The 24,915-nt window shown below is 40.8% G+C and overlaps 3 protein-coding genes, 1 long non-coding RNA gene and 1 pseudogene across 5 annotated transcripts in view; 2 read left to right on the top strand and 3 right to left on the bottom strand.

Annotated features, from left to right (window-relative positions):
• Positions 1–1,437, bottom strand: part of Ten-a (Teneurin-a transmembrane protein) — a 450,404-nt gene extending 448,967 nt beyond the window's left edge. For both annotated transcript variants that reach the window (XM_077416125.1, XM_077416128.1), the window contains exon 1: positions 608–1,437. The gene's annotated coding sequence lies outside the window, so the exon portion shown is untranslated. The remainder of the gene's footprint in view (positions 1–607) is intronic.
• Positions 1–1,459, top strand: part of LOC143902901 (uncharacterized) — a 230,816-nt gene extending 229,357 nt beyond the window's left edge. Inside the window, exon 5 of the mRNA XM_077416133.1 lies at positions 1,329–1,459. Within this exon, the coding sequence (XP_077272259.1) occupies positions 1,329–1,387 (59 nt within the window). The 3' untranslated portion in view covers positions 1,388–1,459. The remainder of the gene's footprint in view (positions 1–1,328) is intronic.
• A 13,873-nt stretch (positions 1,460–15,332) lies between these two features.
• On the bottom strand, positions 15,333–15,452 carry LOC143902902 (5S ribosomal RNA; annotated as a pseudogene).
• Positions 15,453–16,159: 707 nt separating this feature from the next.
• Positions 16,160–24,915, bottom strand: part of LOC143902899 (uncharacterized) — a 102,823-nt gene continuing 94,067 nt past the window's right edge. The window contains exon 3 of the long non-coding RNA XR_013258524.1: positions 16,160–16,215. This is a non-coding gene — a long non-coding RNA (uncharacterized LOC143902899). The remainder of the gene's footprint in view (positions 16,216–24,915) is intronic.
• LOC143902878 (potassium/sodium hyperpolarization-activated cyclic nucleotide-gated channel 1) lies at positions 17,384–18,313 on the top strand. The gene has a single exon (XM_077416073.1). The coding sequence runs from the start codon at positions 17,384–17,386 to the stop codon at positions 18,311–18,313; it is 930 nt and encodes a 309-aa protein (XP_077272199.1).

The raw sequence follows: 24,915 nt of genomic DNA, 5'->3' as shown, positions 1-24,915 counted from the left end.
CCGCCGTAAATTATACCAATATTAGCATGAAATATATCGTTCATTTTTTCTTATGGCTAGAAAGATATATAAATATCTTTGCGTTACATAAAGGTGGATATATATGTGCAAATTAGAAAGAAGGTCGCGCGCGTGTGTAGTAGCTGGTGCATAATCGTCTACATCGTAGCTTCACATAATGTAGAAAGCATCCGTATACATATCCAACGAGAGTTGGATTTTTAAGTACGAAAAGTTTCCGAGTTTTCTTGAATTTTCATTACGTACGTTCCAGGAAGCGAGAGGCGGAAGGGTCTCTAGAGGGGAGAGCGCACGATAACACCGGGAGCACAAGCGCCTCAGGTTCTATCTCTGCGGCGCGTAATTCGAGACCCAACTCGCCGTTCGATTATAATTTCATTTGCCGGGTGGTCGCACGATTAAGGTGCCGACCTATTCCCTCTAATTAAATCCCGTGTACCGGCTGAGGTATTACGCGCGATTCCAGAATCGATCGTGAAAATCGCCGATCACGATCATCGGACTCGACCGAAGATTACGTATATATTCTATATAAAGGCATACACGCGCGCGATACAAGGACGCAAACGAGAGACTCTCCACTCACCTCAGTTCGATGCCTTGGCTGCGCTTGTCATTTATGCTAACGATCACGTCGCGTGGCTGTATCTTCTTATCACCGCTGCACTCCGGGGTAGTCACTTTGCCGCGCGAGTTTACGCCAGGCACAAACGACGACTACGATGACGCGGTGACATCCAGCGTTTCGCGCGATGACGAGATCAACGTCTTTCCCTCTGTCTCTCCCTTTTGCCGTTCTACTCACGCAGGTTCAATTCGCGGCGACGTGAGAGAGTTCCGCTCGGAGCGCATCGACGTATACATACACATATATATATACGGGCGAGCTATCGGGGTTAAGACAGTCACGTATCGTTGCAAGCCACCGTCGCGCACTGCCGCACTGTCACGGTGCCCGCGCGCCCGCTTCTCTACCCCCGTCGAATATAGCGAATCCCCCGAGCCAGCGATCCTAATCTCCCAATTCCTCGCGAGCGCGCACACCGGCGTGAATATCGCGACGCGATAAAGTCCGAAACGCGAGATTTACGAACTCTCGAAACGAATTCGCGTAAATTCCGAGACGGTCTTGTCCGAGTCAGTCTTGTCTCTATTATTCGAAGATGGGCATCGGAGTCGATGTGCTCGATAGTGTTCAGATTGGCTAGCATTCAGATTACCGTAAACGAACGCGCATGTTAGCTTTATCGCACTCGATTAACAGTCACGCTCGACTCTACGAATCGTCGTTATTTCCACATTCACAGGACGCAGGACATCACTCGAGCCGCGCGAAAAAGCGATGAGGGATGAAGTTTCCAGCTGATTCCACGCCGAGATGGAAAGAGAAAGAGATGCGTGGGGTAACAGAGCTTACGAGAGCGCGAGCTCGACGACAACGTGTGTTTACCCGCGCGACGACGTAAACACTCCGCACGAAAGCACCCGACTGCTCGGCAGGGATGGCCGAGCGGCACAGTTCGGTTGCTCGCGCAGTAGCTTGGTAACGCGGCGCAACAGTGCGCAAGTTGTGCTTTTGTGCGGCGAATGCGGTACGGAGGGCCAGAGCACGACCTCTCTCTCTCTCTCTTCCTCCCTATCCTCTCCCTCTCCCTCCCTCTCTCCTTATCTGTCTGCACTTTTCGTGTTTTCTACCCTCCTGCCTTCCTTTTCGTTCCTCCTTATGCGCCACAGTTTTCACCCCCTTTTCACCCCTTTTCGCTCCTGCCGCCGTTTTCTTTCCCTTCCCTCTACCCTGTCTTTTTCCTCTCTTACTCCGCCGACAATTCTCTTACGTCCTTCCTGCCTGTCTCACCAACTTGACTGACTGACTGACTGTCGTCCGTCCGTCTACCTGCGCCGCGGAAGAGCGGCCACGGTGAATCGCGAAAAGTAACTGGCGAGCCGACCGACCCCGATTGGCTCGAGTCTGCGCCCTAGCGACAACTCGGGTACACCGGATATAAAATATAGACGCCTAGTGTGTGTACGTATACCTACGCGCCACTGTGCGCGGTACGCGGGCAACACGGGGGTTGAAAAGGAGGAAACTCTCCTACCCCTGTGACCTCCCCACCGAGGGGTCTCGTCCTCCCGTTACCTGCTCTCCTCTTATTCTATTTTCACTCACTGTACCGGTAGTCTTTCTCTCTCTCCTTCTACCCCATGTTCGTCCGCTACCGGCTTCATATTCCCTCTTCCTCCGTCGGTCTCCCTTTCTGTCTCTTCGCGCTTTCGCTCTCTCTTTCTCTCTCGTATCGTCTCTACGGCTCTCTCTCTCTCTTTCTCTCTCACTCACCTTATCCTTTCTCTCTGTCTTCCTTCCTAGTTCCTTCATTCGTGACTATGCATCTCGTATCGTCTACCGCAGCGGCGCCGATATGCTGTTGCTCTGCTGCGTTGTAGCTGCTGATGAAACCTCAAGGTGCACGTGTATCTGCGTGCAAAAGAAAAGGACGCCGGTTCTGTGGAACATAAAGGCGGGTATTTGTCTTAATCAAAGGTACACATTAAATAGGTACTGAAATTGCGTTGTCTCGCGAGAGTAGTATTAACAACATTAAGCTGACTTGTCGGGCGCCTTTGTCGCAAAAGATAAATATGACATTTTTCTAGACGTTACGCGCACATCTTCGTCGTTGTAGATTGCATAGATTCGTCAAACAAACTACATAATGTACGCGACTGCAGTGAAACTGATTAAATTTGGCGAAATACTTCCTGGTTACGTATTTTAAGTCTGAAATCTACATCGCTTGTTTAGAGACTAATTGCACGCTTGTTTCTTCATGGGGAATTACCTCGAGCTTGAACGGTATATCGATTTAGCAGCGCTGCGTACTTATATAACGACAATATGTATATATTATGTATATTATGTATATAAATAAAAGTATATGTACATACATATATGCAATATCTACTGCATTCTTTTTTAATTGACCATGAACGTAAAATTAGGAACTTATTTATGCTTCTTCAAGAAGTAATTGATTTTGCTTAAAACGATGTATATTGTTACATTGTATGATTGCGTTTATAATGGGTAGTTGCGACCTAAAATGTATGGTAATATTTCTGGATATAAGAACTTTTACGTCATTTCGCGATTAAGACCACCAGTTATATCGTTGCGTTATTCCGCAGTATTTCTAAGGAAACAATTTCGGAACAGCTAGATAAAACATAGCCAGCAAGATGTGGCGGTAAACCACATTCTGTATGTCATTAAGCAAATTGTTTAATGACCATTAATGACATATTAATGACATTTGTTATTTGCTGCTGTCGTAATTAATTAAAAACATCGTTTAGAACGATGAATCAGCAAGTTGATATATGATTCTGTTTATATCTTCCGGTTGTTCAAAATCCACATAATTATATTAATATGCCGCTATCATTGTTTCGACAGACGTCAACAGATATTTTTTCAGCTCTCTTATATTAACTACTAAATTATTGATTTTTCCGTACGCTCCATATTTCTGAATTAAGTTACGTAATAATATCACTGCCCGTTACTTTTTTTTTGTGTGTAATTAAATCCATATTCTATCGACAGTTATTTAATTAAACTCAGTTATGGATTATATATATATATACTAAAATATTGATTTCCATTACATTCGGCATTTTTGAAACCAGTTACAAGATGGCAATCCTTTAGCTTATATTATTTCCATATCATTCAATTTGCGATTGCACACAACGGTATATTATACATTGTATAGGTAAAGCCTTATCCCGATGTCTTCTGATTAAAGGGATTTTGAGCAGGCATCTTCGGTGATACAAAGTTATATTGTTATTCATAACAGACGGAGAGGTAGTTTCGCGAAGCCTGTATAGCAAAGCCCATTATCTTAACGCGGCTGTGACGGGTGAGTCTTAAAATTGGACGCATCTCTCGGTAGTCTAATTACTCATTAGTCGGGCCCAGCCGGTGATTCGAACATTATCTTAACACAGCCGAAAACTTGGCAGCGGCTATTATATAAGCCACTCGTAGATCCGTTTTCACGGCTGCTTTAACCAGACGCGGTAACAGGTTTCAGGTCCCGATTTCGTCTGAATTATACGCTATACTAAATTACTCGGCTTGCATCACCATTACAGTTTGTCGCTCGACAAAGCAGATGTGGGAAAACTATTTCTGTTGGATAATTACCGTTAGTTAATGGGCACGAATTCATATGTTAGCAAATTGTGGAATAACTAAGTGCTCCCCATTGTGTGACACTTTATAACACGTTGCATATTCATAGCTACGTGTTCACAGGTCCTTACATTAATATTGCTGTTAATCAAATGTTGTCAATTAAATTTTTAAATTATTTTTTCTTTATAAAATTTTAAATCACTTACAATATCTAAAATAATATTAAAAAATAACACTAATTAAGATATATCGTATACATGCAATGTTGCTACAATTTGCGCTTCTTGTTACAGCTGCATGGCAGAACGCGAGCATATTATTAAACTTGAAATACAATATTAGTTCATTGTACGTTACGCGCGTGTTAACATTACGCAGACATACATCCCACGCTTTTTCGCGAGTTTGCTTGACGCATAGCAAGAAACATAGTACGCTCTCGCGCAGGTACGAGTGTCTGCTCATTCGATTCCCGAAGGCAGAGGTGCCGTCGGTGATGAATAAACGATCGTAATTCTTCATTCAATCGTCCGCGTCCTATGCTCAATAGTGTACGTACATTTTTATTTTACGTAAAATATAGTAGCAGAGGTCCGTTCTACAACGGAACAAACGTGTTACCGTATTCTAAGAGTCACCGCCGCACTTATAAACGGCTCGTACCACTGTGAGAAACAAAGGTCGTCGACTGCGGATAATATCTACCACGGTAGTAATAGAAAATAACGCTCCACACTAGCGAGATACGGCATATATCTTCCGCTAATTAGCATTCATCTAGCCGCGGCTGATATGGCGAGCCGTGCGTAACACGAATACGTTAATTCCGCCATCCCGCTATCCCGCTAGCTTTGCGCCTTTGCTGTTTCGCCGAACCGTAGTATTCCGCGATCGCACAATGTAAACGGAGCGCCGCGCCGGCGTCATTCCGATGCCGCGATGCATCGAGCCCCGTACCACGTGCGCGTAGCGCACAGCCTCCGTGCGTAACAGGAACAGACGTGTTCGTCGTGATAACCTGCCTCCAGGACGTGTGGAATTACTCGATAAGCTCACGTTCCACCAGGCCGGAGCCAATTCTAGGTTGCACGGAAGAAAACATCCCTACGCTGTCAGCGTTTCCCGAGAGTCGAGAGTAAACAACGTGACTAATGGTAATGCTGATGTCCTGGTGCGACTCGAGGATTAAACCATGCCGATAAATGTTTCTACAAGAGCACGCCGGTTCTCTTAACTTTCGCATATTAATTACACGTCATGCGGTTTATTATTACTATTAATATTATTAATTTACAGATATTTTAATGTTATTATTAATATCGAACCTATATAATGTCGGATTTTAACGTGAAAATTGTATCGTGTGCATAATTTTATCTCTTTATCGTTATTTCTTATTACTTTTTATCTCCACTTTATTGATGCAAAATTTAATCTTCAAATAATAATGCAATATAATGCATGTAATACGGGCAATATAATGCAAAATTATTAATCCCAACTCTTTATTAAACTTACTTTATATTATATAAATGATACATGTCAAATTCATATGTATCACTCTTTCTGTCAACTATCTTTTACCATATCTCAGATCTTAATTTAATGAAAATATCAAAGTTTTCTGATGTGAGAAAGTTATCGTTTCGACTACCACTCGGACGAAAAAAGATATAGAATCGTGCAATTTTATAGTTTTTCCGGATCTATATCAATTTCGATATTAATTTTGATCGACAAAAGATCACTACCATTATATTTTAAATTGTAATTATTTTTCTCTCTACAATGTATTATTTGTCGGTATTTATTACAATCGTATGTTCCTGTACATTAACCGTTATTTCTGTTTTACCTCAATAATTTGCCTCGACGTTACCTCGTTCGAATTATCGACTAAAACTAACGTAAAATGTCTTGAGCATTTACGACTCGGTTTTTACGAAAAGAGGGTAAGTAAAGTATCCTGTAATTCTTTATCTTCCTTAAGACGGCGAACAGTCGATGTTTATAACAGTCTTCGCAGGTACGTATAAAAACACAAAATTACATAATATATATTATAAAATAATTCAGATATTTTATAAACTTCCGATGAAGGTATCGAGGTACACTTTTCACTTAAGGTTATAGGAATTTCATAAGAATTTTCATAAGCAATAATACACGCACAAAGTAATAACACATATTTATAATATTAAACGTAAACATTCATTTAAAAATGCAGGTTAATTACATTATTGCAGAAAATGTTTAGCATAATCTTTTTATTAAGTCGCAAACATGTCGGAATGCGGATTTTGTAATAAATTGAATCGGCGAACATGTTGGTATCATAATTAATCAAAGAGTGTGTTTTGTAATGTTCAATATACACGGTATTCAATATCCTCCGTTTGTTGAATCTGCTATCTTCGTTAAATTCCGCAGCACGTACCGCAAAGCGACGTGTTTATTATATTCGCAGAATAACCCATCTGCCTTCGGATTATCCGTACGTCGTAGAAAGAGCTCATAATATTTGAGTGAATATCTGATCTGACATTTCCATAATATTTCTATTTGGATCGTGATGCTGTAGAGCGAATTTTAAGAGCTTAAACAACAGCGAACGACTTTCGGCAATTTCAACTCATTATAATCGCAACCTAATTGATCTATTTTCAATTTAATTTTTTATCGCGTTGCAGAAGTACAGGAGTGGTTCAGACTTAATTATATGCAAGCAAGGAAAAAAGCTGTACGAATTAAAATATGACTGGAAAGAATAGCTACCAATAAGGCAAGTTCTCTCGCCATAGTTAAGAAATATGATTGTGTGATTGCGTCTGGCGCAATAACATCCCTTAGACAACTCGTGCATGGCATAGAGTTGGACTAGTCACTTGTTATGCATGATATATTGCGGCATGCTTTCTACGTGTCTTCGTTATATCCTTGTTCATATCTTCTCATCGTGCGATAGCGCGCTCTATTATGCGAATATCACGAAGAATAACACAGTTCTTATTTCCCATGTAGCTGGCGTATAAACGTTACAAAGAAATACTTATATACTTAGTTAAATATGTAAATCTGTAATAAAGATAATAGCTATACGCCATCAAGTAGCGCACAACTTAAGAAATACGGCGGTCAAATTATTGCCCACTCATTTGAATGGTTAACAAGTAGAAATAGCTCGGCACGCGTAGTCGCGTTTAACTCGGATAACTTCTACTGAAATGTATATTGCGGTCAAATGACATTAATTATGCCGTGTGAGTAAATCAAGACAAACAAGCCCATTCTACAATTTGCGTGCAGAGTGGTCGTTATACATACATTTGACGATGTTTCACAGAATTTATATATCAATATAACTAGGAGGCTATTAATAATGCACAAATATTTTAATTTCACATTGTTCTCATGATTAGCGCGGATAAAATATAAAGTGCATCGATTGTATGACGCCGAATACACAATAACCTAATTAGATTAAGTATAACAAATACTCTATTCTCCCGCAATAAATATGTTATTCGTGTCAATATATGTTGCTATTTAACAAATAGTTAATTCAACATTTGGAAGCTAAATATATATATATGCTCACATATGTTTTTAAATATATATTTATAGATACTGACACACGGTGTTAAAATAAAATTAAATGAAGCACGTCGCGCGAAATACGTGGCGGTTCATTGTAATTACCGTTGATTCTGTGCTGTTCGTATTTTTGCTTTAATATTTTAAGTTTGTTTACTCTAACTTCAGCAAAGAATGCATGAACCACCACCGCCGGCTTGAAATATTCTGATTAAATGTCGGCTGAATATTCCTCTTCCAGTGTAAACAATAAACATTTTCACAAAATGAAAATTATATTCTATAACTACTGCTTCTTTGTGCATTCCTCTTTTATATTTTCTTCCGAGACTTATAGTTTATACATAGAGGAATACAAACTTTATTTTTCACAATAATAATACAATTACTCTTGTATATCACATAGATTGTGTAAAATAGGCTTAACTTACGCTATCGCGAATTTCATTTTTCGTATCATTTATATGTTACGCTAGATCGACGAATTTTCTTATTCTGCGAAAGGATATTTACATCGTACATATGTCGATAAAATATAAATAAATCTTACGCGTTTCTACTCATATTCAATAACAACAACCTGTCATGGCGGAACTCGCGACACAACTTTGCATAAGGTATACATATAACAAAAGTTGGAAACTTATAAGACGTCAGAAAGTTTCTAAGATAATACAACAAGACGCAAACGCGCTCTGGCAGCGTCGGCAGCACTACAACTTTCCCAATTTACTATCTATGACTACAACTGCAGATTCTAACTCAATACACGCTCCTTAATATTCATCAAATTGGCCAAGCGTATAACATCTTTAAGACGTTGTCCAACTTAGCCCAGATCAACTAGATAATACTTGTGCTAACTTTTCCAACTAGACACATTAGACGTACGTGACATTGTTAAGTTGGAAGAGATGTCGTAGTATTTTGCAAGAAATAGTATAAAGTATACATAATGCAACTTATGTAGCAGCGCTGCGCTATTCTGAAAAATTTCAATATCACATTCTGTCCATCTCTCCGAGTAAATTATACTTATTTATAATTATAAATTTATGCATGTCTATATAATCATTAATTGCTAGTATAATGCTTAAAAGATTCGTCTAAATATAAAATTAGTTTGGCTTTGTCTATTTAACCACACGAAGTAAATTCCTTTGTCGAAATTTGTGCAAAATATATTCTCTACTATATATATTTCTCTATATACTATACAGGTTTCATCATGACATAATGCAATGGATATCTGATTACAATGCGGATGGTGTTATTGAAATCTGCACTAGAATCAATATACGACTAGTGAGAATTCCGATATCGATACGGATACTGATGTACTGTAAATTATACGGATGTCCCGAGTAACATTGCCCATTTGCTCTCGGCTATGCATATAAATTGTATGTCATCTATTTCAGTATCGAAATATCAATGTTTTTTGGATTACCAGGATTTTTAGATTAATTATTTAAAAGCAAAGGGTATGTTTGGTTAATATTTTCTCATAAAATTTATTATCTCAATTCTCTGATTTATTGTTTAAAATATTTGTTCTGTTATGGACGTACATCAATAAATTAATTTTTAAATTAATTTATTTATAAAAATTTTGCTCAAGTTCAAAACAATTTTTTTTAGCAAAAATTGACTTCAATTTTTCGCCGATTCGCATTGTGTAGCGAATGCGTCTCAGTGGATAGTTTTTAATTACGTGAGTACGAAAAGCATTACGCTTATACGTTATTTCAGCGGTTCTTCATGAAGGCATAAAGTATCCTGGATATATCATGAAGTTTTCATAACTCACGCCACTTACCGTGAATATATGCTCAGCCTGGCCGCATCGCCGGCATTACCCCTCGCGTTGCGCGACATTTTATTCTACATTTATGATCACTATAAGCTAAGATCGTTATTCCCGCAGCCGTATTTTTCACCATTATCGGCTAATAGACTCGTAAATCGGCGTACGACATAAATGAAAAATTGCAGTGGCCGCATGCATCGTTATAGCGCAATGAGCGATCGAATTGGATTTAAGGCATCAGATTTTACAATAACGCCAGAGAAATCGTTTTTCAATGACTCTATCACATCCTTCGTTTCATCTTAATCGTTAATTGATGCTATTTATATATATAAATCAAACGACGGCGATCATTACAAATGTAAATGTATGTCGGAGAGACTTGAGTATTCCAGCCGCATAACCAAGCGAGTGAAATAAATTATGAGTCGCGTATTGGGTACTGAAATAGCGTTACATCGATGACTTCGACAACCGCGAACCAGATAATTACTATTTATCGTTTGCATCTAAGTTTAGCAATAATTAGATACGCCGTCATCCTATAAAATGCGATATTGCTATAACATTATTAAACATTTGCCGGTAGAATCAATAATTAATAATTAACATAACATAATTAACGTTGCATCATATTAAGCCTTTACGTGTTAAACATAATAAGAACTTATAAACTATAAATCGACGAACAATTATATTTATTCTTTAATAGTTTAGCAACAAACCGCGTATGTTGTACTTCATTTTTTTTCCGAAATATATATATTGATTGCATAAAAGTAAAAAAGAGCCAAATATCGAGTCGTTGATAAATTACAACAACATTTGTAAATGCGCATTGCCTTCGTTTTTTTATAGCTCTAATTACGGCATCAATGATACATCGACGTACACTTATCTTTTGTTACGCCAGCAACCTTAATCTGCCTTAAGTGCACTCCTACGTTCGGCGATTCAGTTCGAATTAAGACGCAAGAACCGTCCCGAAAGTCTGTTTGTCGCTGCGACAGTGAAATACAGCGGCCCTCGTTAGCGAAATTTCGGTATTATCAACTCATTAACATATCGTCCCCGGGCCGAGATAGGGAGATATAAGAACGTTAATCTCCGTTAAGTGCACTCAAGTCCGTCGATTCGTTCGGAATAACAGCGCGCAGCAGATATCCCCTTCCGGTCTCCCTGGTGCTTTGTCTTTCGGCCACCCGCTGGAGGATACCGCAAACGTTGCCCGCCTGCAATGTAGCTCGCGAGCCTGCACATAACGGCCCGCGCTTTGACAAGTTTACGACATTTAACGGGATGCAAATGCGGAGCGCAGGCAACGTCCGCACGCACAGGTCCAGTCGGACAATAAAGAGTAGAATACATGAGATGTCGGGGAATAAAAGGTAAGGGAGATGGAATAAGAGGACGAGAGGGAGGAAAGAGGAGAGAGAGAGAGAGAGAGAGAGAGAGAGAGAGAAGAGAAAATTACATGGTGTGCGGGTAGCGCAGTATACTCTAATCCTCGTATAACGGGCGAAGAGAGGCGCATCAGCGCCAGGGATTGGCCAAACGCCAACCGTTAGACAGTAGAAACGGTTGTTTTAGCTGCAAACTATATCACTGGTAACTTGCCGTGGCCGCGACGCGTATATGCGCGCGATGCGCGTGGAGAACACGCGAGAGCGAGCGTAAGTACGGCCACCAGTTGCCTCCTCTCTCTTCCCGGCTTATATAATAGATTACGCGTTATATCTAACTTTATCACCACAGCGGAATGTAGTGCAAGCTGGTGTTGGAAAAATAATCGAAAAATTGCTCGGAGCATTATTTTGGAAAAAAAATACCTTCACACAATTGTTTATGTTATTTTGTCAAAAATGTAAAACGAAAATCTTTAAATCGTTTATTTTGAAAATTACTCTGCTATTGCATCGAATAATAGTATATAAGATCGATGTTTTAATTTTAGCAAAATCTAATCAAATATGTTATTTGTTAAATGATATAAGTATAACTGCATTGTGCAAAACGTTACGCATAGACTGTAACTATTATTGTTAGCTACTCCAATATAAAAGACTCACTCTAAAAGAACCAAAATCTATGGTCGAGACGTCTCGTGAATATTTTTAATAAAAAAAATTTGGCCTGCAGTTGAGTCGTTTAAACCATTCTCTTGTTAATTATTTACTGGCGAATAAAAAAGGTCACTGTTATAAAAACTTTGATTTAATTTAGGTCCATGTTATTTATACTACAGCCGCTAATTGTTTTATAGATGTAGAAGGCAAGAATGTAGAGTGCCGTTCGCGCGATCATAGCGCGCGAAAAAGACCAGAGTGCTCGAAAATATTTACGGAGCCGTGTTTCCATAAGCGACCGGTAGCGATGGCTTTTGGGTAACTGCTGCTACGTCTCTTACCATTCGGTATATTTACGCCAGTACTAGACTTTGCAGACGAGTGTTTTCGTCTCGCTGGCTATATATCGTTGGCAGCTCGCTGCGTATATACGCGGCGAACCTACACGTACGTAAGTACTTACGACCACCAGTTGCCGCCTCTTTCCCTGGCGTTACATCCATCGAAGTATAAAGCGTCGTTCAGCAGCGTGGACGGGATGGTTTATTGATCATTGCGGCGGAAGCAAGAATTACTTTCGTTCGCCCCCTTACGTCGTAAATATAAAGGAAACATATCAGCCCTGACAATTGCATTAAAATATAGTTTACTGTGTTAATAAAAATAAAACTGCTTATGAATGAATATTTATTTAAAAAAAGAACAAATAACGCGTCTACAAATATGTAGAATATTATATAATTTTTTTTACATCATATATTTGAGGATGCAATTATGCAGTAAGGAACCAAGCGCAATTTTCGTGATTTTTAGTTCTGTATTGTAAAATGTGATCATAAGGTCTATAGTATGTTATACACAAATGATTCACCTGTTGTCTATAATGTGCTGCCCCCTGGAGACACAAGAAAAAACGAATACCTGTAACATAAAAGTACATAAACATATATAAAACAAATAAAACATGCACATAACGCATATAACACGTGGAATTGATATTTCAGGAGAATTGTATTTGTTCAGTCATTTTGTTTCTAATGTTTCGCGAAATTTGCTCTAGCGGAAAAATAAGGTTTTAAAGTTGATCCCGCATTGCAGAACTGCATTCATTTAATGTTATACAATTAGTGTTGTCATATCTTCTCCTTGTATGTAATTTCTGCGAAATTTTCATATCTGTAAGTATATCAAATACAATTGTGTTATTGTTACATCAGTTAAATAGCGCAATTTTGCACCACAAAGTATTGGCAACGCTATTTGAATAAGTATCGATCATGACCATTCGCTCGTTATTGAATTACTTATTGAATACAATAGCTGCGTGCACAGTGATCCGTGAAACCTCCATATTAGCATATGCATTAGGATGAAACGCAATATAATAATAATATCAATATGTTTTAGATAAATGTAATTGGTATAATTAGAAGTGGGATCCATACACACATATGTATACGTATATACATACTTGAAATAAAGTATATTACTTCATATAAAGTTCGATGAGATTTCGATGCAATTATGAGATTGCGAAACGAAGCTTGTTACACACTTGAAATGATCCATCTTCCCCTCTAATGAGGGGCAGGACGTAAATATCAATGGATAACTAGCAAATACATGCGCGTATCAGAGATCCTATTTAACGCTTCGGTCATTTCCCAGTTAGTTGATATTGATACAGTAAGCCGATTTTGCGATACATACAATAACGTTTCTGTGTGTTGCGATGATCGATTGCAGCTCTCATAAAACATGACACGATAATTCATTCCTACATCGAAACAACGCCACTATTCCTACATTCGAAGTTGCACGTGTAACGAGCGACCGGCGCCCGCAGGACGCATTACAATTTTGCTGGCTCGGTCAGTTCCGAGAAAGACGAACATTATTCCGGTTTTATTTCCGTCGTAGCCCCTAACGAGATATTGATACAGCAACGAGACCACCCATAACTTTCCACCCCAGAACCGCGTATATGGACTCTTCCGCAGTCACTCGTCGTTACGCGGAGGATGGGCCTCGGTAAATCCACGTTAGTATGTGCGGAGGGTTGTGAAGCGTACCCCGAGTAACCACCCTTCTTGTTCTCGAGCACCGTCTATAACATCGTTCCTGAGTTCCAAGACGTTGCTGGACGACTTGAAAATTTATTACCAGGATAAGAGAGGAAAAAAGCTGCGGAGAGAGAACCCGACTTCCTGGCGATATACTTGCCGCCGCGTCTGACCCTTAATTCCCTCGGGACGGACAGAAGTAGCGACTTTAAATTGCATATACCGCTTAACCGGTAGATTTTCCGAAGCTTGGGATAAAATGTTTCCTGATACCCCTTTAGCCCCGGCCGCACGATATCTGCGTACCGCACCCGAAATGTTCGAAGAAGCTCTTTCGTATTTTGTTTTACGACAATAATAGCGTATCATATAAGTATCAAATATAAAGATATAAATGTTAAAAGTTTCCTATGCGTGGCAAGACACTTGTATCGTTTTTACTCATTCGAATAGGCACGGTTATGGCTGAGTTTATTCATGGATGTACACACATTTATTCGCGTATAGAGAACGAATAAAATCGTCCATAAAATCTCGTCGTTACATTGAGAATTCAACGCGTAGAATATATACCGGAAGGTTGTCTTTATATGCGGTGCACGCAACGAAGGTCTGAGCCCTCATAAAGCCGACTTGTATAAAACGTTACTTAAATGTACCGTGAACAGATCCATCCATCCCGAAAGCGATCCGCGATCTGCGTTAGTAGATACTCTCATCTTTACCATGATAATCCGAGCTAGGAAGGATTCGCGAAACGTGTATACAACAAAAATCTCGATTTCGCAAAAACAATCGTCGATACACGCGTGTAATATTTCAGTACGTATGCATATACATAACAACATTACATAACGAAATATTGTCATATGTGCCGTTCATTTGTGTTACTCGCTAGGAAAAACGTTTCTTTATTCGTGTACAGTCAGTTTGATATTTTTTATATCTCGCGGAAACCAACTGTCAGTTGCACTAAAAATAAACTGACCGCACCAAAATTCACTGTGATGTACGCGACTCGCAAATCATACCGGCAATTATTCACGTCTCCACGAACTGGAACGTATGAAAAATATGATGCCTTTCGCATATTGGATGGTATTAATTTCGAGATGGACGCATATTAGTAAACGCGTTCGCACGAATCGCGAACGTGAAATTTAATAAATTCTTTTCAACGAGGCACATTCAGGTTTTTAAATAAATTTAACTTTCCAAATTTAATTCAAGACCTTAATAAATCTTACAAATCTTAACAAAAAACAATTAATATATATAACATAGATATTAAATTAACAATTTGAAAATTATATTTATATATGAGATATTTTCTCTTTTACAAACTATCCACTCTTTAAAAAGCTATATAAGAGTGTTGTTGACGCTTTTCCGCTATGCCGATTGGATAATCTCACTGCACTTACTTCGTGAGCATCCGTATCGCATATTTCGACAGTTTTATATGTATATGAAGAGATTAATAGTGTAATGTAACAGTAATAGTATAATATTAAAGCTAAATACTGCGCGCGTAACGCGCGTCTGTATAATACCAAAAATGCAAAAAAAAAATTAGATGGTAACGTCACACGGTGTTCCCAAGCGGTCACCCATCCAAGTACTGACCGTGCTCAACGTTGCTTGACTTCAGTGATCGGACGAGAACTGGTACTTTACAACGTGATGTAAACGTTACCTTAATACGTGAGCTATCCATAATCAGTTTTATATATATTATTATATGATTCTGTTTCAAAATTCCACTTCTGAAAGCCATTCAATACTTATTTTTTGTTTCCATTATCCGCTCTTAAAGAAGGCATGTAAGAGATTGACGCAAGAATCGTGTTTAAACAACTCATTAGACAGGTTATTATGATTGATTTTATTAAAGTTATTTCGCATCTTGCATGACGTCAAAGTAAATGTAAAGATTAAATTTGTGATACATGTTATTAAAAATATATGTATAATAGTCGAAAGTGAGATAGAAATCTTATAACCTGAGTTGTTGTTTTTTTACAAATTGTTTTATTAATCCACTTTTTAAAAAGCCGTGTAAGAGTTTTTATTGTAAAAGAGATAATTGTAAAACAAAAGTTGAAATAATTGATATGTAAACAATTTATATCAAACAAAAACAAAAAATGCATGATATTAAATATTTTTTAAAAAAACATGATTGCGGATATTTCCAATCACTTTTTGTTGTCAATACAATTAACTAGAAATAAAGTGCTGTCCTCATAAGGCAAAAAGCTACACAACAGGCGCAAACAACAAAATCGATTATGTATTACCAGCAGCATTCTGCTATGGCTTTATCTACGTTCCAACAGAAATTATCTCAAAACAGAGTACGAAAATTATCTTACCATTTACAGATTAAAACGAATATATCTTTCTCCATTCAGGATAATGTGGCCGGTATCATATCGAAAGAGAGACTCCGAGAGGAACCTGAACACACAATAAGCTTGATCATCCACCGGCAACGTTACTATATACCGACTGCGTTCGCTCGTACGAATCAGCCGTGAAAGAACGGGCTCTCCTTTCATCCGAAGAGATGCCGCATGCCGCCGTTGCCGGCGATGTACGCTTGTTTCATGTATATGTAATGATATTTCTATAATTAAAAATATACGTTTAATAAAACTCCCCCTCTTTTTGCATTGCCTTCAATCCGCCACTTAACGATTCAACGATGCTTCGTGTGGAGCATGAATGCGAAGTCGAGACCGAGCATGAAGATATACTTTTTCTTCCCGATCGCAATTTCTTCCGAAAAGCGTTTGACGCGTTTCGCTCTTCGCTGATGGTATCCGGAAAAAATCCAGGTGCCCGCAAGTATTTGCGCAGTCGCGCTTCCGTAATCTCGGAAAAGCGACGGCATTTGCGTAACTACAAACATATTCTTCATCCATTCAGTGCCTTTAGGTATATTTCCTTGACTTTCTACAATCTTCCTATATATGTAAAATGTATTAGTATTATAGCATCAGCAAATACATGATCAAGTCGAATGCATTATACTAAATCAGATCTTTTATAGCACAGATTTTTCTGGGAAATCCTAATGATTTTAACGATAACATGCTTACTGTTGGCCATTCCGTATCAAGCTACCTTCGAAATAAACAGGCGTTCAGGTTATTGGACAGTTTGCAAAAATATCCTACTTTGTCTTTGTTGCGTGGACATAATCGTTAATTTTATGACAGGGTGAATATAGTTTAATCAAGAAATATTCGCATTTTCGCAGAACGCAACGTAACGCAAGAACGCAATTTTTGAACGTTGTATTCTCACGTTCTTATTACAAAATTTATTAAAATCAACATTTCTTTATCTGTTGTTGAGCAGATATTTTGACAAGCTGCACCACACCGTCGTGATGGAACCGAAAAAAATAATGAAGAGGTACATAAGATACGGCACTTTTCTGCCAGATTTGTTGGGCTCTTTCCCAACTGACATCGCGTTTGTTAATACATGGCAGAAGAACACAGTCACACGCGAGTTAGTGTCTTTGATGTGCGGATTCCGCGTGTTCTCTCTCAGTTCCTACGTAACAAGGATTGCCCAGGCATACGATGTTCCAGTGGCCCTCTATGAAGTTTGCATTATGATATTTTGGCTAATAATAGCGTTTCAGTGGCAGTCTTGCCTGTATTGGCTGGTGCCAATAGCGACAACTTCCATGGATCTACCAAAGCGACCAAGCAACGACTCGTGGATACACGAGTTCAACCTTTGGGAAGAATCTAAGGTTCTACAGTATCTGAACAGTCTCTTACGCGCCGTTTCCACCTTTCTGTCTTCGGGTTTCCTGCACGGAAGACCGAGAAACGAAGCGGACCTCACGCTGGTGATCCTCTTACAGATCTTAGGAAGTCTAACTATCTGGATCCTGATAGCTCGTGTGAACCAGCTCTACAAGAGCGCCAACAGTTCTAGAATAAAGTATCAAGACATCATGGCACAGCTCAAGCAATATATGAAGCATCGGCAACTACCGTATTCGACTCGCCACCGTATCGTAGCTTACTATGAGTTTTGCTTTCAACATCGATACTTCTACGAAGCCGAGATCCTCAGCACTTTGTCCCCACATATGCGCCAGGAGATCGGCATGCACGTCTGCCGCAAACTCGTGGAAAACGTTAAATTTTTTAGCAATCTACCCCTCTCGTTACTGACGCGCATCGTCGCTCTGCTAAAGTCCGAGATATTTTTAACAAACGACGTGATTGTACGGGCCAATCAACCAGGTGATTGCATGTACTTCATCGCTACCGGCACGGTGGCTATTTATACGAGTTCCGGTAAGGAAGTGTGTCACTTGGAGGATGGCGCGCACTTTGGGGAGATCGCGCTAGTGATGCCGGACGAGCGGCGAGTGGCCAGCGTCGTCGCCGTTAAGATTTGCGAGTTGTATCGTCTGGATCGCGCGGATTTCGCCAGAACGATTCATCCCTACCCCATGCTATGGGAGCAAATCAAGAAAATAGCTGTCGAGAGACACGAGAGGACGACCATACTGGATATGCATTAAATATTGCAAAAGTATTTTATTTAAAAAATATCGTCGTTATTACGACGTATTTATTGAAAAATGGTAAAAAAATCTTATTTGTGTGCAACTTGGTTATGATATTAAAAGCAATAGTGATATTGATATCGTTTTAACCAATTAAAAATAATATTTATATAGCGATACGTTATATGGAGAGCAAGTTAAAAATTACTCTATCTATGATCATTAGAATTATACAAACCGCGACCGAATGCTGAAAGTAACATTGAGATTATATCAAGCAAGCTAGAAATTTTAAAGATCTGATTATCTACTGTTGCAACGTAGCATTATAGCATTATGGAAAATCATACTTTGGAACAATGCGTGTCTTTGCAATCAATTGCGTGTCTCGTAGTTTTTTAAAAGATATAATGTATTCTCTAAATTTATTGTGCGGCGTACTAATATCAGGTTGTATAAAGGTTATTAAAGAATTGCCGTTGAACGGTTACGATTGTAAGAATTGTTAATGATCGTTGACGATAATAGCGGAAAATTGTTAAGGAACCGATAAATTTCAAGACCCCGATAACTGTTTCTCGTAACCCAACATTAGGGCAGATTTATTACCCTGCACGCGGATCAAGAAGATCCGCGATCGTGCGCCGCGAAAGACTACAATTTTCAATGTACTGTAGATCATCGGTAATATCATGTAGCAAGAAGAATGTGTGGTCACTTCTTAAGATGAATTCGCGATAATTACAGTTTAGCGCCGCGCATCAACCGGAACTCGGACTCGTTTTGCGAACATCAAAAATCTGCAAGTCGATTCGAAATGCATCGCGCCATCGCGCGTATCAAATGTATCGCGAGCTTCGAATCGGCAAGTGGAGCACTTAATATAATGGAACGAGAAACGGAAGGACGCCTCTTCGCTTTGTAACCGTGCATCGACGCAACTAGCTCGCGCTATATTAATACTTATCGGACGCTGGGATCATTATCTTTAGCGCTGGTTGTAAGATCCGTAGTTGATTGTAGTCGGTGTCCCGGGATATTGCATTAAGAATATATACGCGTGTAACGAGAGAAGGCCTGATTTACTTGACGATGCGTGCTTATCTGAAAGATTCGCGTATCGAGTTAGTCCGACCGGTTCTACCTGAATATCTGCGCGATGCAACGATACGTTATCCGTTATTAATGAATGCAGTTTTCACGATAATTGTTTTTTGTCGTTACGGAACGAACTTGTTCTTTCACCGAGGCGAGGAATGTCTAAGCAGGAAAACTTCGATGGCACGCGTAAATAATTGGTATGCATATGTATAGGTAAAAAAAAAAGTACCTATCCTCTCGGAACTTATTATTAGATCTAGCTGCACGGTAGCGTGGTAACAAGTTTATGCCACGATGATATATCTCGCTTGATGATATAACTCTCTGATGTTAAATGCGACAAATATGTATCCCGATTATCCTACGCAAAAAGCAGAATAAACTACCGTAAAAGAGAAAAGGAAGCTTTGGCTGCCGCACCGTCGCACGTAGTGAGGACAAAGCAAAGCGCGCAAATCGCAGAGGCACGTACAAAGTAGTGTGTAATAAATACGCATTAATTACTTAAAGAGAGAAAGTTGCCACGTATATGCCACATCAGCGATAGCTTAATGCACAAATTTAACGACAAGCTATGTTACTGTTGCGATAAATATGATCGGTGATTTGCGAAAAGAAATTTTATATACATATAATAATTGATCGAACAGTCAAGTCGGCAAATCTATCATATTAATGACACCTTTCCGACAGAGGGGATTGCACCTAGATAAAAGCAATTAATATACTCCACCACTGGTGGTCATGGGTGGTCGGCCGCGCAGAAACTCACGCCTCACGCCTCGCTTGGCCTCACCGTGGAAACGGCGCGACGCTATCCGATGACGGTGGTCTCGCTGGCGAGAGCCGCCCATTCGACGAGAAACAATGGTTCGCGCGCATCGACGCATGGGCAGAGAGAACGCCGATGACAATGAAACGTTTAGGAGGGCTGGCCATTGTAATAGGCCGACGATGCGCCTGCTTGGTAGCTCTCGATGCGGCGTATACGCACTGGCGTATCCCTACTGCCGCGCGCGCACCAGCTTCGCGGGCAGAAAGGGGAACGCTAAGCGTTAAGATAGTACGAACAAGAGATAGAGAGAAAGGAGGGAGAAAGAGCTCGCTATTGTTATCAGCACGACCACGGATTCGGTTGGCGAGAGCGAGACGAAACGTTCCTGTGGCGAACGAGTGAAACGCGCGACGATGAAACGAGAGGAAAAGCTGGACAGACGGAGAGGGTGAGAGCGCGAAAGTAGACGAAGGAGAGAGATAGAGAGACAGAGAGGAGAGAATCGTTGTGGCTATGTATATGTGGCCACACCCCGCGGAGCCAGCCAACGGGCTCTTCGCCGACCGACGACCCACCTGACCCCACAATGGGCAGATCCACGTAGCTACGCTCGGTGGCTGCGCATTGTTCCCCCTCTGTGCGAGTTAAGCGGTGTGCATGCCGCTAAAACGAAGCGGAAATGTGTGCGGAATGGGTGAGGTGCTGGGAGGGTAAAACGAGAGAGACGTATGCGCGATGATATACCCGAAATAAGCTTCCCCGATTGAACGTATCGTTTACGGCACGTGATACGATGACAACGCCGAAGACGTTGAGAACGCAATGCGTAGCAAGCAGCTTGAGGTCATTAACATGTTTAACGGTGCATAAGTGATACGGAATCGCGATATGTCCTTTAGAATGTACATCGAGCATGTCGCAGATAATTTGACTCGGCTACTTCCACACACACACATGATCGTGTTCCTTCTCTAATCGCTTTCCTGTCTCGCGTACACATTAGAGGGTGAGAGAAAACGCGCAGGAACATAGAGACATTGAGCTCGTTGCTCCTGGATACTCTGGCGAAACGTACACTTGGTACTCGAGAGCGTAGTGCGAATGTGAAAGTCCATAAAATGAAGATTACTCCAAGTTAAAGGGACATTAATGATCTAAGGAATTTTGTAAATCTTCTTACTACGCACATTCTTGTTAATGACTCATGACGTATATACACCTCGAGAGATTAAAGCGAAAATCGTAGATATATATTCTATTGCAGTCACGTCAGACAAACAGTAAATCCCAAGGGTCAACATTGAATAGCATATACATTCGAGAAATCGCGGAACACTTTCCGAGTGGTATGCCTCCACGGAATTAAAGCATGGAAACGATTCAAACTCGTCGCGCCGATGCGACAGCGAGATTGAGTCTCGTAACGTCTTCGCGCAGATATCCAGATAGACAGATACGCGCGGAGCGTATACACCTACATCAACAAAACCCGGCGAAGGCGACCCTGGCTGCCTTCTCCTCTGCGATGGGTCGATACTCTGCAAGCCGCCACCTTCCCCCGCGCTACCCTCACCCCGCGTCTCGTGCCTCCTCTGTCTTTTGCCCCTACCGCCGCTGTTTCCGTTCAACCCCTTCCATCCTTCCTCTCACATACCCATCTTCACCCACCATCGTACCGTTTCTCTCATCCCTTGTACTTCCTACCCCTACGTCGTCCTCCGTTACCACTTCCTCCTCCTTCTCCTCCGGCCGTCTCTACCTTCCAGCCGCTGCCACCGCCGCCTCTTTTACCCTCGGTGGCCTCGTCCATAGGTGTACCAGTTGATTGATCGTTTATCGATACGCAGAGGGCCCACCCCGGCGAGTTGCGGGTACGTCCTACACCCGGTCCTCTGCTGCTCTCCCGTCCCGCGCCTCGGTCATTCCCACTTTCAAGTATACGCATTACACATTTATAAGGGCGTTAAACACGAGCCGCATCGATGGCATAGAACGCTGTACAAGGATATATATGCGTATTTCCCTCATCCTCTCCGTGTTTTTCCCTCCGCGCCTCTCTTGATACTCTGCCCTCCGTTCTCTATACTCTTCCCTACCTCCATTCCTGCCTCTCTCTCTCTCTCTCTCTCTCTCTCTCTCTCTCTCTCTTTCCTCTCCTCCCCCCTGTAAAGCCAACCGGCCGCCTGGCCAACGAAGCCCCCCTACATCGGTTTTGTGTAGGAAGAGCCATGCTCGATTGGTGTCGGTGTGTTTGTAAGCGCGCCGGGCAACGTCAATGTTTCGAGTCGAGCGTCCGCCCCCATTATTTTACCCCCGGCCTTGGAACCGCCATCCCATCGACTATAGCTCTCTATACAACACGGCGCGCCATCTCCTCCCTCCCCCCTATTCCTCCCCCGCTCGTTCGCGCGCAGAGATCCCGATACACACAGCCGATACTTATTGATATGGGCTTCCGTTTACCGTTGACTACATACGTGACTTAACCGCCGGCCCCATGCACTTCCGAAACTACTACATCAATTTTTAACTGCGCAGTCGGATTTATCGGAGCTTATATTCCGCCCCGTGCACGCCCGAGCAACTGCGCTTGTGCTACTCCGCGAGTTCCTACTATTCTTGTATCTTGTTTCGGTACCTTCAGCCCGTTACTCCATAAAATTCTGTGAGTCAAGCGGAATACATGTACCGAGAAGCACTGAATGTTTCTACATTCTACACGTTTTCTGTTTCTATGAAAAAAAAAGTATTTACAAATTATTGTATACAGACAGTAATTATAGAACTGCGACGCAAATGTTTGTCATGTTCGCGGTGATCTTCTCCTATCGGTCAGAAAAAGAGCTAATAACGTTGTTCGTTAACGAATTAAAGCAAGGTCGCAGGTAGGGGATTCTCCCAACCCCCATCGAGTGTTAGCTTCCAGTCGTGACGTGGCACGACGCGGTGTTGACTGTCCGTCACACATCCCCGAGCCCGAATGACGACGTTTATAAGCTAGTGTCAACAACGGTGGGTAATGATGTGCGGCCCCCATGTTCAGCAACCAAGAGCTTCCCGGCGGGCGGTCGGGCACCCGCAACGTATCATCCCGTCACGCTACATTGAACGTCATTGTCCGAACTAAAGTCGCCGTTTATCGCTCAACGGGTGACGGTACGCGGACAGAGAAACTGAATACGCCTAGCCCGTACGCCGTTCCCTTGCGGTGCAAAAAATCGCTACTCAAAAAAGCGACATATCGACTTTTGCGCGTCCATGATCGAGGATCGTTCGTAGCTTCCACCAATTTTTGATGCGAATCAATATATAATATATAATGATAGCTGCCTTTTGTACATACACAGATATACAAAACGATTATTTCTATAACATTATTATGTAAAAGATTACCTTCTGTATATATGTGATAATACCATTTCACAGCCCCGATATCATTATATTTGTTTATTTCAGTTAATATACATCTAACTTATACAGACATAAATTTTTTTAGAATATTCCGTGAGATAGAAAGCGTTCCATGACGACAAAGACATGCGTTTTCATCCCCAACACGCGATGATTTACATAATTCGTCATTGGCTTCGCCTTTGCAATCACCCCTTGACTAACGAGACTACCCCAGCAGGGGGGATGTTTCTGCAAATTCACTTTCGTTCAACGTTATATACTGACGCACGATTATCTTTGCACGGTTAAAGCATTCAGTGCAACTGGTAGATAAAACGGAAAATACGACCATAGCATGAATTGCGAAACTCATTTAACTAGAAAGAAGAGAAAGTGCGCGAGGATGTTATTAATCAGTGTCAAAGCGTGCTTTAGCGATAATTGCGTAGCTAACGATAATTATCGCCACCATAATATGTACAACTATTGTGTATCAGCAAGATATAAATTATCCATATCAGACAATCGTATTCTTGACGATATTTGTTATTAGCAATAAATTCCACGATTGGATATGTGCATATTTCAGAAAAGGCACAATGAACTTGCTAAAATGAGTGTTTAATCAGCGACGCTTCGTGCGAGAGGCAGAGGCAAAAATAAACGGAAGAGAGAGAACATAAGTCAGCTCGTGATCGTAATGTGTGGGCAAAGTGTTTGTCTGCGATAAATAACGACAATATATGAGCGCGTGTATCGCAAAGAATCGTGTATACATCAGGCATCATTAATGCCTTCCACTTCCGGGTTAGACATTTACGGATAGAACGCATCTTGCGACTGGATATTCGTATATCATGGCTCTTGTGTTTGACAGTGGTATCTTTCAATGTCGATGAACGTGTGTGTACATATGTTTGTATGAAAAATTAAATATAAGATTAAAAAACAAATAATATATCATATATACAACAATACCTGAATTGCTTAAATTGTAAAAGTATAAAAATACAATAATGAAAAGAACATTATTTGTGATATACATATAGATTGCTTTCCATATTTCTTACGTCAAGCAAATAGGAAATTAAGCTATTAGATACTGTCGCAATGCGTGCATTTAACGCGGAATGTAAAATAAGCGCAAACGTATAAATAAAATTATCCGATCGACAACCAGGTATGTTTTCTGCGATGCAGAAAAAGCGTATCGCGAGCCGAGAGCCTCGCTATACCCGATCTTGATTACTTTCATCTCACGTAGATCGTTTCGTCGCAAACGTGACAGCAATTACCCGCGCGGCGCTAGATTTCGCTGCGTTCTCAATAACCGTCCAAGTCTGGACCA

Source organism: Temnothorax americanus, unplaced genomic scaffold, assembly GCF_048541705.1.
Source record: "Temnothorax americanus isolate GAGA-0224 unplaced genomic scaffold, ASM4854170v1 Scaffold41, whole genome shotgun sequence".
NCBI lineage: Eukaryota > Metazoa > Arthropoda > Insecta > Hymenoptera > Formicidae > Temnothorax > Temnothorax americanus.
Note: the sequence above shows the minus strand (reverse complement) of the source record. Positions and strands in the feature narration are given on the sequence as shown.

Excerpts from the sequence above, each read along its gene's own strand:
- LOC143902878 (XM_077416073.1), top strand. The coding sequence starts at position 17,384 with ATGATATTTTGGCTAATAATAGCGTTTCAGTGGCAGTCTTGCCTGTAT.